This window comes from Lampetra fluviatilis, chromosome 15 (genome assembly GCF_964198595.1).
Source record: "Lampetra fluviatilis chromosome 15, kcLamFluv1.1, whole genome shotgun sequence".
Lineage (NCBI taxonomy): Eukaryota > Metazoa > Chordata > Hyperoartia > Petromyzontiformes > Petromyzontidae > Lampetra > Lampetra fluviatilis.
Window position 1 is genome coordinate 6229740 of NC_136289.1, and position 12952 is coordinate 6242691.

The 12952-nt window shown below is 46.1% G+C and overlaps 1 protein-coding gene across 2 annotated transcripts in view; it reads right to left on the reverse strand.

Moving 5' to 3' along the window:
* LOC144936129 (mothers against decapentaplegic homolog 1-like) overlaps positions 1-12952 on the reverse strand; it is a 41786-nt gene that overhangs the window by 7966 nt on the left and 20868 nt on the right. For both annotated transcript variants that reach the window (XM_078863016.1, XM_078863015.1), the window contains exons 4-5: positions 11157-11328; positions 2035-2277 (exon numbers count right to left, since the gene is read on the reverse strand). In XM_078863016.1, the coding sequence (XP_078719142.1) occupies positions 2035-2277; positions 11157-11328 (415 nt within the window). The remainder of the gene's footprint in view (positions 1-2034; positions 2278-11156; positions 11329-12952) is intronic.

Here is a 12952-nt window from a genome sequence, read left to right on the forward strand (position 1 = left end):
ATGATGGGCCACTTTGTTGAGCTATCATTTGTGGCCAGGTCACTTCTGAAATACAGTAACACCTTGGATTGCGAGCATAATTCGTTCCCGGAAACGTGTTTGTAATCCAAAGCACTCGTATATCAGTTGTGATCACGTGACGCCCGGCAGACAAAGCGTATACACGTACTACTCGTATTGCAAGACCTCGCTCGTTTATCAAATTAATACTTAGTTTAAAAAAAATTCTCGTCTTGCAAAACACTCGCAGACCAAGTTACTCGCAATCCAAGGTATTACTTTACAAGTTAAAAACCTCAATGGGCTTTGCCTGGTAGGATGATTTAGTTTCATCTTAGTGCGATTTGTTTACCTTTCTTATATTTTGCACTATCATGTTTTTGTATTGTTTGTTGTTGTAACTTTCTTACCCGCCTCGACTGGACATCTGTGAAAAAGATCTTTATAGCCCATGCATTCCTCCAGTATAAATAAGTATTCTGATTCTAATCTATGCTCCCTGCCTTCACCAACCTACACTGACTATGGTAGTGAAAGCAAAGTCGAATAACTCCCAAGACATGACACGCATGGCATGACTACTACTCCTACTATTTTTATTATACCAGGTAAGGCCCACTGAGATCTTTCATTTGTGGCCAGGAAGCGACCTGGCTGCAAATTGATGGCTCAACAGAGCCATCAAATTGATAGCTCAACAGAGTGGCTTATCATGTGGAAATGTTGATTCTAAATATGGAGGGGAAAATCGGAAGAGCCGGAGAAAAATCTTCATGACCACAGAGAGGGAGACATGCGAACTCCAACACGTGTTGAGTATTTGGCTTCTATAAATTTTCACATAAGCCACTTCATTGACCTATTAATTGTGGCCTTACCTGGTAAAATAAAAATAGTAATTGTTAATTTAAAATATACACACATCAGGGATAGAATCCACAACCTCCTGTATACCGGGCGAGGTACTTAACATCATACCACCGGCCTAAATCTAGCAGCGGATTGACAAAAGGGTTGTAAGTGTACATATACACGAGGGAAATGGGTCTCTGGCTTACAAGATAAACTCGTGTGTTAAACAATGTCATCAAGCCAGTGCAGTATTACAAACAAACACCAACCCCTGGTGCCTTCACGTCTAATGCTATGCCGAGCCACTGCCGTTGGCAAGACAAGCTCGCGGATGTCATGCTTTCTAGGACTTGCTCAGCATCCTTAACATAACAAGATGTTGCCTCACAGCAAACAGCTTGCGCTGGGAGTGGGGGCCGCAATATTCTAAACCTCATTTCTGCGGGAACTGGTGGGAACAGACCGGAAAAATGTGCTCGCAACAATTCATCAGTTCAGGATACTCTGTGGAGCGGGCTCGTGGGACAACGTTCGGAAAACAAGATGAAAATATGCATCAATGACTACAAAGAAACATTGCATGTCACAAAGACAAAAGTCCCCCCCGCGTATAGCCTGAACAGACTGTTGGGGGGGGGGGGTAAGTGCAGTTAGCGAGTAGCACCTATGAAATCCGGCACGACACACGAGAGGATGGGTGACAACATCACGCCCGGCCGCCTTTGTCTCTATAATGTCGATGTTTACACACCGCACCAGGTACTCATTTGAGGCCGAGTCGACCTAAGGGAGGGCCTAGGACCAGTTCAGATAAATCGCCACTGGTGTTGGCCGAGAGCGAGAATCGAACTCGGGTGGCCGGGTTTCATAGTGCAGCAGCGCTAACCGCTACACTACTGCTCTCCATATCACACACAGAGACGGCTGCCCTAACACCCTTCCACTACCGTTGACAATACAATTCTAGATTTGAAGCTTTCGTGACTGCAAGGATTCATATTCTTGGGTTTTTTCGGTAAAAATTAATAAAAGTAAAATTAAAATAAAACTAATAAAATCACGACGTTTTGGAGGCAACACAAGCCTCCGTCTTCAGGTGGAACCGTCACAGCACGCTCGCTGTATCAAGTAAATGTTGACAATACAAGCACAGGGGGTGGGTGGGAGGCACATGGGGCTCACCGGGGATCTGGAAGGGGCTGCCGGGGCCCGAGCTGGCAGGCGACTGTGGGTAGCTGGACGTGCTGCTGGGCGAGTGCACAAAGGGGTTGCTGTTGGGCTGCTGGAACGACTCGGGGAAGTGGCCCGGCCCGCCGTGCATTCCCGCGGGCTCACTGAAGCTCGTGGTGAGGCTGCGGAACTGCGGGATCATGCTGAGCTGGGGGTTGAACTCGCTGTGGCGCGGCACGAGCACGGGTGGCAGCACTGCAAGAAACGAGGGAGGCGCGTGGTTAAGTTTCGCGCCAAGGAGGCCGATTGGCTCAATGGGCTCTCTCGCACGGTTAGGGATACGGCGACTGCTGTAGGTGACGCGATGCTCCACGAGTTCACGTGGATTATGCTCGCGAAACATGAAATCAAATGGAACAAATAGCACATTGTTTTCACTTATTACGCGCGAATATTTCCGTTGGGATAGCAATTGGAATGAACACGAGAACGAACGAGTCCGTAAAAAAACAAGGCCCAGTATATATACGAGGCGTTATATGCAAGACAGGGTGAATCGAGACACGCGAAACCCGGTGTTTAAGTTACGAATAAAAGTTGATTCCACAGTTCTAACAGTCGTGGGGTGACATTCGTGTCCCAAGTCGCACCCGTGAATCAGTGGTGGAAAATCCCCAACCTCCCAGTGTGCTCACTCGTGTTATTGTGCAGAGAGGACATTGGATGAGTCGACCCCCCCACCCCCCCCAACTGAACTGGATTTCATAATCAACGTTTTTGGGTTAGATCGCATTATTTGAGTACTCAAAAACTGTAAATGTTGTGGTTTCACGCTTGAACACACCGGTGAGCTAAAGCAGTGAACTATTTGTCTTTTGTCAACGTGACACTTTTTTGCTGATTGGCCGTGTCGGGTGGTGGAGGGTTACGACACATTTATAAATAACGCGATCTAACCCAAAAACGTTGATTATGAACAATATTGGTCGCTAAAGCCTACGTCTTGAACTGGATTTGAATGCACAACTTTTCCGAATCGCAAGCCGTGCACCGTATAATACCGCAGCGCCATCTCGCCAGACGCCAACTTCCATTTCATGACCACCCCAAGGCCAAGGCCTCTCGGCATTAACTGTCTGCATGGGATTCACTCCGAATACTAGGAAACATGAATTGTTCGCAACAAGCAATGCCCTCAATACCATGCTCGTTAAGATGAAACCCAGTGACTACTGACATTTAACAAAGACAAGACAGTTGCCAGCAGATGGCAGTACAGCAAGAAGGCCGATGGCTGACATTCTCCGTGCTTGGTTGTTTTCTCCAGGAACTCCCCATTTCCTCGTGTGCCAAAAACAACTTTTCGTAATTGGCGGTTCGGTGGAGTGGATGAACCGTCACAATTTTGTGTCACAATCGGATTCACTAATTTTTTGTTTTTTCATCTCACTTGTACTGTGCCTCTTTTGTGCCGGGTCAAACGCCGTCCTTGTCTGTGCCGTCTCGTTCACTGCAGTAGTCAAAAGGTAACATTTTAATTTGTTAATATCATTTTCCCAAGTTATAAATACTGGATTCTTGCGTAAACAATTCAAACGCATGTATCTTGAACACGAGGATTTGTTTAACGCCGTGAAATGCTCAATTCCCAGTAATTACTGTGAGACGACAAATAATTCGAGATGGTACAAAGTCCCATTATTTTATGCGGACACTGCACAAATTGGTCCCTTTACACTGGTTTCACTTTGAATGAAACCTCATCAGCACAGCGTGTGGCAGTGGCTTATTTACCGCACTCCCCTAAAGTTGAAGGTCCCAGTGCACCCAAAGCGCTGCGAGAGAAAACGAGGACACCCCCCCTTCAGACCAATCAAAAAACAAAACGCCGCTCAAGACTGTACGCAAATTGTGCAACACGAGTGGATTTTTAAATCCTTCATATTATGTTCGCTTGCTTGCTTAGGACCGTGCAAATCTTTCGGTCGTTTTTTAACCCACTTCCCGTGATCCAATCGAGCTGACATTTTCCACACAGACTCGTTGTGCGTGACAATTAATGTTCGTGAAAAAAAAAATCCGAAATTTTACACTTTTTAGGGCAAAAATATTATATTTAATTACCAATTGCTTAATGGTGCCATGCAATCATCTGACCCATAGGTGGCAGCCATCTCGAGCCAGAGGACGAGAGGACTCTAGCCGCCACGCATATAAAGGATTTATAGTGAAAAACTTTGTTTTTACGGGTTATACTTATTATTCCACCGCCAAGTATTTCAACAAGCGGGGGGGGTGTGCGCAGCTGAAGGCACACAAACAAGTAGGGAGGGTGTCTACTCTTAATGGCTGCACTCGAATAGATATTCAGAACTTCAAATACCGTTGTGTAAAAACAGTGCCGAGTGAAGTTCTCCGCATGCCAATATTAGGGACTAGAGCACGATTTTTTTAATGGGGTTTAGTCCGTGACCAAATTACCGAGAATGCTCGCAATCTGGTCAGACCTCGGACGCCGTGATTAAATCGCCGAGCGCTCGAATGGGTGATCACCACAGACAAAGCAGGTGCATGGCTACATTGTGGCCAGCAACGAGCAGTGCAGCAAAACCCATTGTTGTAATGTACTATGCTAACCTTCATTCTCTAACCCGCACTGACCAGTGTGGTCAAATATGGTCAAATGACCCCCACAACTTTCAGGCATTGGGAGAGGCTCTCATCAAGCACCTCCGATTAGCACAGTTGGCGACGTAGAGTGCGAAGTAAGTTCAACATACACACCGATAAATACACACAGACATACGAAGAGGGTGGACATGTGAAGTATTACAACTGAGTTTTTCAGTACTATCCAAGCTACAGTTTTGACATTGCCATTTGTGGGAATGTAAATATAAAAAAACAAATGCAATTAATGAATCACCTTTATAGTTTTTTTTTCGATTTAAAGCTTTCGTGACTGCAGGGATTCATCTTCTTGGTTCTTTTGGTAAAGTCACGTAGAAGGGAAGTAATAAAATAATAAAAATAAAACATAATAAAATAATTCTCACGACGTTTCGGCCACAACGCAAGCAGTCGTCCTCAGGTGAAAACCAGGTCTGTCGAGGCGACAGCGTTAATTCATAACACTTGAAACGCGCAGCAAAATAAAGTAACTAAAACGTCCAAAACATACAAGCTGGAGACACGCAGCGGCATTCTTTGAACATTTACGGAGAAAATGCAGCAGTGCACTGTGGGCGCGGTTAGTCACTGGGGTTTCATCTTAACGAGCTATTTGTACGGAACGGGGCAAGGAAGCAGCTGCAATGTGTACATCATCCAGCAGACATGAGAGGTCTTTCACTGTCGGGCCAATTGTGTCAATGGTTGGACATGAAGCCCGAGACCCGAGCGATTCACGGAGAGACACGGACAATTCACAAAGAGCTGCGGCAGGAATTAGGGGTGGCTCTTAAAAGGGGCTTCCGCGCCAAGGATTCTTAACGTCAAACAGACAGGGGACCACATATCAAACGGTGAGCTCTGTTATAGATCAGAGCGGACACCACTTTGTGTAATAACGCACAAACAGACAGAGGGAGACACTTTGTTGTTGGAGATAGTCGTGTTTTTTTGTAGAAGGGGACGATCAAGGTCGAGCAAGACTACACGGCAGAGGAAGAGCCCTGGGTGTGGGCGAACGGTCACAGAAAGAACTCTGCGTTGTGCTGGCTGGGATAAGATCAGGTTCATCTCCGCAAGTGACCTTGACAAGGGGGCTTTTTGAATTGCAGCGACTGGTGGAAATTGATAATGAGCTCAAACTTGGCACGAGGCATCTGAAGCGAGTAGCTTGCTAGGAAAATAAGGGGCAGTAGGCAATGTTAAAACAAATATGGACCGTAAAACCACGCAGAAATGCACAAAGCAAAGACAAAAATGTGAACGAATTTAACTTCGCCTCGTCTTGACACTTGAGTGACAACGCTTAATTTCTTTCATAATTATTTTCAACTGTGTTAAATGACCCAATGTCGGTAAAATTGCTGGCTACGTGTCGATACTAACATGTTAAGAGAGCCGGCAATCTGCTGCAGCAACACAACAACCCGACGTGCATGACTGGCACAAAGGTCGCACAAAACCATACATCACACAGATTAACAGTTGCTGTTTAAACAAGCCGGTCTAACGGGCTCGATGTATGCAGACAGTATTTTGAATTACCTGGACTCATTCAAACAGCAGAAACGCGTGAACTGTGCACACTAAACACTTCACACATTTTGGCACGTGCAAAAAAATGCACCAAAAATATCAACATCCATTGATCGCGCTAAACGTAAATTGCGAGGCATGTGTTTAATATCAGGTGAGCGTGTTGGGGATATTTCTCGGAGCGGTTATGGATGCAAGTTCAAATTCCTTCGCACCATATATGTCGCCAACCATGCTAATTCGAGGTACGGGGGAGGGGGAAGGACACCAATCTAAACACAAAACGCAGCATAAAACGTCACCAACCTGCAGCCAAACTGCACCTTTTTTAAATCGCAGCGCCTGGTGCACTGTACCACAGAGGGGCCCCCTTCACCGGCAAGACGCTTAACAGGAGGAAATGAAATTAAATTTCAAAAAGGCCAAGTTGGGAAACTCATTCATATTTTATGCAGCAGCAATTACCCGGCAGTGAAAGGATTAAAGGGGGATAACGCCAATTCGTTTTGTTGGATGTTTGCGTGAGACAAAAGGGGAGAGACGGGGGGGGGGGTGGACAGGGGACTGCGTGGCCGCGGGGGTCATTATTTATACATGAGGGTATAGTGTAGCGGCCCATAAGCAGGAAGTCATTTGGGAGAGAGGCTTCTTTCTCAGAGTGACCTCACGGATTTTCTGGCTACGATCCCGTATCAACTCCCCGCTCATTTTGTAAATTATGCAAGGCCTTTTGCACAGATATGGAAGCGGCCAACCGTATAAGATTGCACTTATGCGCTTGCTTCTTTTTTTACCCTATTTGGCCACGTGCTGAACTGTTCGGGCTATAGGCACTGCTGTTTTGAATGACAAACGCAAATAACGAAGTCTAGCCGGTGTCAATTATAGCCACGTCCATTATTACTTACGGAAATATGAATTCAGAAAATTGTTTACGACTTCTATTGTTAAAACTCGGGCGTCGCTTGGAAGCAATAACACTGGTCATCACACTTTTTCTGGCATAAGGTATTCCAACGGTTTTAAGGTAATTTTGGGGTGCTGATTCTATCACATCAGGTTTTTGAGATATCAAATATTGCATTTTCAATAAAAACTGCAGAAGAAAAATATTAAATAAATGTGGATATCTACATCAAATGATATTATAAACACACTATCCTAAAAATACAGCACCATATTTTAACACTAAAGCAGTCACTGACTCGCAACAACTTGCAATCATAATTTCGGGTAAAATCAATGAAAATGGGGTATGCCGATAGCATAAAAATGAGATGTGATAGAGCAAATCTGAGATCAGATTTGGAATCAGCACCCCGAAATTAGTCTAAAACAGCTGCAAAAGTCCAGGCCAGAAAAAAAAGTTTATTTTTTTGACCAGTGTAATTCATCTCAATGGGGGCATAGCGGCGTGCACCTGTAAATGAGCATTTTATAAATGTAAGGTGCCCCCAGGAGATGCAAATGGTGGTTGGCAATACAGAAACCGAGTAATGGACCACAGAGATGGTATCGTCAAGAGTGTTATCCCCTGGCATACATGGATTTTTCTCCGGGTACTCATGTGCCCTCCAACATACAAAACACTGCCTTCAAAAAAAGGGAATAGGACAATCATTCCAAAGCATGCCTCTTAATAAAAAGTGCCAAGATCCAACTTAGGCTATTGTGGATAAATTACATTACATTTTTTCGCTGTCGGTACAATATCAGTAATTCAGTATTGCAGCAGTAATTTTCGTAGTAGATTCACATGTGTGTACAAAAGCCACTGCTATTATTCACACGGTATATTGCAAAAAGGCATTCATTATTAAAATGCTGCACTGGCGATGACATCATAAAGCGAGCGACACCCGCTATCAGCAAACTACGTCCGCCTCGGCTGACGCGATCGCAACTCCATTGCTCCCCACCCACTTGCTCCTTCACAGCATCTCTCCTCTTCATCCCCCCCCGCTCACTCCTCCACAATCCAGTGGGGCCAAAACCAGACAAAACACGGCACTCGGTGACACACAAGAGGCAGCCCCACACCTGCGGCACCCCAGGTCATGAACGTGGGGGGGGGGGGTTGGGGGGGGGGCTCCAGCCAAGTGCCCGTGAGCCAGAGGTGGGACAAAGTCATTGTTATGCAAGTCCAAGTCGAGTCGCAAGTCATCAAATTCATGACTCGAGTCTGACTCGAGTCCAAGTCACATGACTCGAGTCCACATCTCATAGGTGGGACAAAGTCATTGTTATGCAAGTCCAAGTCGAGTCGCAAGTCATCAAATTCATGACTCGAGTCTGACTCGAGTCCAAGTCACATGACTCGAGTCCACACCTCTGCCGTGAGCTAATGAGGGGGGGTGAGCTAACAATTCCGTGAAGGCGGCAAGTGTTAAGCGTCAGCAACTCGAGTGGAAACTGCGCATCACAGCGTTCGTGGATTGGCAAGTCGGGCAGGCCGGGTGTGAGGTGGCCAGGGTAGGGCCAAGGTGATCACCCCCCGAGATCCTGTGGTTTTAATCCAGGAAACTGGCGATAATTAAACTGGGATTTTAGGCGAAAATTTTGATGGCTTCAGCTTAGTCACCGTAGATTGCACGCAAAAAAAATGTGTCAACTTTGATTTTCGTTCTGCACTTAACCCCTTCCCATGACGTACGTGTACGTCATCAGTTTTTATTCAGATTCGGAAGTAAGTGGCCATGTGGGAGGGCGTGTGGCACAGGTTGGCACCAGCTATCAGAGTGCAGTCATGTCACTACAGTTATCTGCAGAGAGTACAATTTGTTTAAAAACAGCGGCGCGATGCCTACAAAAATAAAATTAACGCCAACCGCTTGCGCGTTCCGAGATTCAGTAATGAACTTGCAGACATCTCGGAACGGGAAAGGGTTAATGCGAATAGATTTCACATCTGAGAATTAGACATTTTGGTCGATCTGTAATGCAATGAACATTTCTATCGGTGTCAAGAGTGGGTGGGAAAGTGCTGCCCTCTCCTGTGTGGAGGAGAGGTGACTTAAAGCGATCTCAAAAAGCCAGCTTTTACGAGATCCAATTCCACGAGCCATTCTCTAACACGAGGGGGGGGGGGTTGCACCGAGAGCTCCGGGAGATCTCAGGACACTTCGTCTTATGACGATGCCAATAGCACCAGTGGGATAAAATGAGGGGAGCTGGTAATCCAGACAGCAAAAGAACCCAAGGGAACAAGGAACAAGTGTGTCAGTGAGGTGGTAAGGCAGTGAGCAAATAAGCCGATTGATTATTAAACTGGTGACGGAGTCCATGTAACATTAAGTAAATTAAGAAATCACTGTGATAATCCATTGAAACTCCGCTATTCTATCGGTTATTAGGTTGGGTAGGAGATCTAAATAGCATATTAATTATTTAAGTGCGAGTGAGCGAGCGAGAAAACAAATAAGCGCGTGAGCTCATTAGGCTCTTAATTTTCCTATGCTACCTCCTTTGTCTGGAACTCACTTGTACCTACTATCTGTGCATTCGACTCCCTGCCACTGTTTGAGCCCAGGGCACAAGAACTTTTACTCTACTCAATAACAATTTCGACCATTTCTGTATACAGCATCTTGAGACGGCAGTTGCACTTCATCGCAATATAAACGTGGTATTGGTGTCACGCCAGTGAACGAGTCGCTGACAGCACGTAATGTAACGACACAAAGAGCGGGCTGGCGAACGGGCAGGCCAACCTAGTGGTCCAGGAAGCCACCCATCACCGGAGGCTCACACAGCCCAGGTGGGCAAGCCAGGACAGGTTAGGGCAGTGCATCGTCCCGTGTCCGCACTGCTTGCGAGACACAGACAGACGGACCCCTCCACCCCCCTCCACCCACAGCCCCGCCGGGAAAACCCGTGGCGCCACCCGTTTGGCTACTGGCCAGCAGCCAAGGCGATGAAACACCGAGCTCCTCCTGGCCCAAGGGGGAAGTCGCGGCCGATTTTACCTGCCGCTCTACTCCCCCCCCCACTCTCATAATGCCCACTCCGCTCGGCAGAGCTCAATTCTCTCCGCCGTGGGCTTTGAAATTCATAGCTTTTCCCTCCGTTGCTTAAAAATATCATCCTTATAACAAGAGGCGGCTGAGTGACTCAAGGGGCCAAGGATACGTCGGTGTCGAAGCAAGAAGTGATGAGGCAGCACCGCTGAGAAATGCCGGGGTTCATACCGCAGGCTCCCACCTGAGATTACGCGAGGCTCTCTTGTGGAGCTGATGGGCTCTGACTAGTCATTGATGACTCAAAAAATGGTGTTTTTCTTGGCCCAGACTCGCTCTGAGCTAAACGTGTAAAATGGACGACGTTAGAGGCAGTATAAACGCTCGATCGAGATTATTACTTTGTTTGACGCAGGTATATTTTAAAATTTACTTCCATGGAATGAAACTACCTATACCCCAATTGTATTATCTATAATATGAATAGTTAAATTTTTTGTATAAATCAAGAATTGCAGTCGCAATATTTTTTTTTATGTTCAAGCCAATCCTTTCAAGCGTTTCAAATTTAGACGACAGTTCCTCATAAAGCCTCAAATTCATGTTGCACAGCCCTACAAAATAAACAACAAATCGTTTTTTACACTATGGGAACCTCATTTGCCAGTAAAAATATGATAATTGTTTTTTTACCCTTCTATCTGGCAACAAAGGTGTCAGTTTTGTTGCCAGATAGAAGGGTAAAAAACCAATTATCAAATCGTTTTTTTCGTTGGGTTTCTACTCAAACAATGTGTTGTTGGACAAGCGCAAGCCTAGGAGGGACACACAAAGATCTCAACTAAACGCCTCACCCGACGTGCCGCCTATGCAACGAAGCATCACCGCCGTGCCTTCACGAGCATAACAACAAGTCCGCGGGGACACCAACGCCGGCGATGGGGGGGCCGGGGGCCGATGGGGGAAACTCACCCGGGCTCTCGACGCGCTTGTAATGGTACGGGTTGATGCACACCTCCTTCTGCTTGGAGCCGAAAGGAAACTCGCAGCACTCGAGAGGCTTGAGCTCGTGGTGGCTCTGCAGGTCGGGCCAGCGCCACACGCGGCAGTAGATGACGTGTGGGAGGCCCTTCCGGTGGGACACCTAAAATAAATAGGGAAGGGTTCGGGTGGACAGCGTGTTAGAACGGGGTCTTCTTCTCTCCACCAACATGAGCATTGGGGGGTCCATTATACCAGCCCTCCAGTCCATCGACTGCTGAATTAGAGCCTTCCCCGCAAACCGTGCAAACTAAAGCTACTTTTTTTACACGCTTTTTGTTGTCGTCGTTGTCATATCCTCAAATCTTGTAACTCAATTTTAACCCACTTCCCAATGTGGTATCGACTGCAAACTTGGTATACTTATGTCATACTGATGACAATACTATATTATATCAAAAATAAAAGTTTTTTTAAACATTCATTTTTACATGTTATGTTTCGGCTTGGGTCTAATTGTCCACGTTCAACTGACGTTGGCTGTAAATCACCACAATCCCTTACGTTATGGCAAGCTTCGGGGCCACTTCCTGGAGTCGTGGAGTTCTGCCATTACTCGTACGGTACATTTCATTAAAGCGTGTTTTAAAAAAAAGTTATTTTTTTATATTATTATTTTACTAGGCAAAGGCCCACTGATCTATTTTGCTGTTACTCAGCAGTGTCCTCGCCACAAATTATAGCTCAACGCAGTGGCTTGTCGCGTGGAAATTTATCGCGGCCAAATATCGTAAACGCACGTTTCTAAACGTGGAGGGAAAAACCAGAGGACCCGGAGAAAGATCCACGCGGCCACAGGCAGAACGTGCAGAGTCCAAATATGCAGGCGTCAGGGTCGGGATCGAACCCAAGACCTCTTATATATCAGGCGAGGTAGTTTACTTCCCGCCACCGTGGCACCCTGTGTGGTCGTGGGGGTTATGTCACAAATACCGCTCCACTCTGGTCAGAGACTAAGAGATGGGAGAAAGCAAAGCAGTATGTAGTATATATACCTCTAGGTATAGGTATACACCATAACTTGAAATAGAGGTCTACAGCAAGACTTTACAGACCTAACACTGTATTGGCTCATGCGTGACTCCACAGTTCTCGAAAGTTTATATATAAAATTAGAGAATGACTATGAATAGATCTCAAGCACAGTTTGCTGCGAGTAACGAACAAGAGACAGGTTAGAACATCACCTAAGAGCAACCACTTAGGAAAGTCATTAGTACGTTTCTCTGTCAGACTTGCTTAGCTGCCAGTACGTGGTTCTGAGGAGGACAGATTGATTAGAACCGTATTTCGCCAATAACATCTGGTCACCCAGCAGCATTTGTTTAACAAGCCAATATCTGCTGATAGGGACCCAGAAGGTGAAAGCCAGTCCAGAGTTTGCTTGCTTAAATTGTCAAGGATAATATTGGTCTGGGAAGCCAATCGGCCACTGGACCAATACACATTCTATTTATATGTGGAGATGCAGAAAGGAGTTCTGCTTATAATTGCGTGCACTCTGAAACAACAAAGATACAAAGATCCCCCGTACAGCCTTAACAGACTGTAGAAGCAAGTGCTATTAAGCGAGCACCTATGAAGGCCGGCATGGCACAATTAGGGGGTGGGTGGCCAGCACCACGCCCGACCGCCTTTGTCTCCCTAGCTGCGACATTTACACACCAGGTACTCATTTGAGGCCGAGTCGACCCTGAAATCCACACATGTACACACATTGTACACAC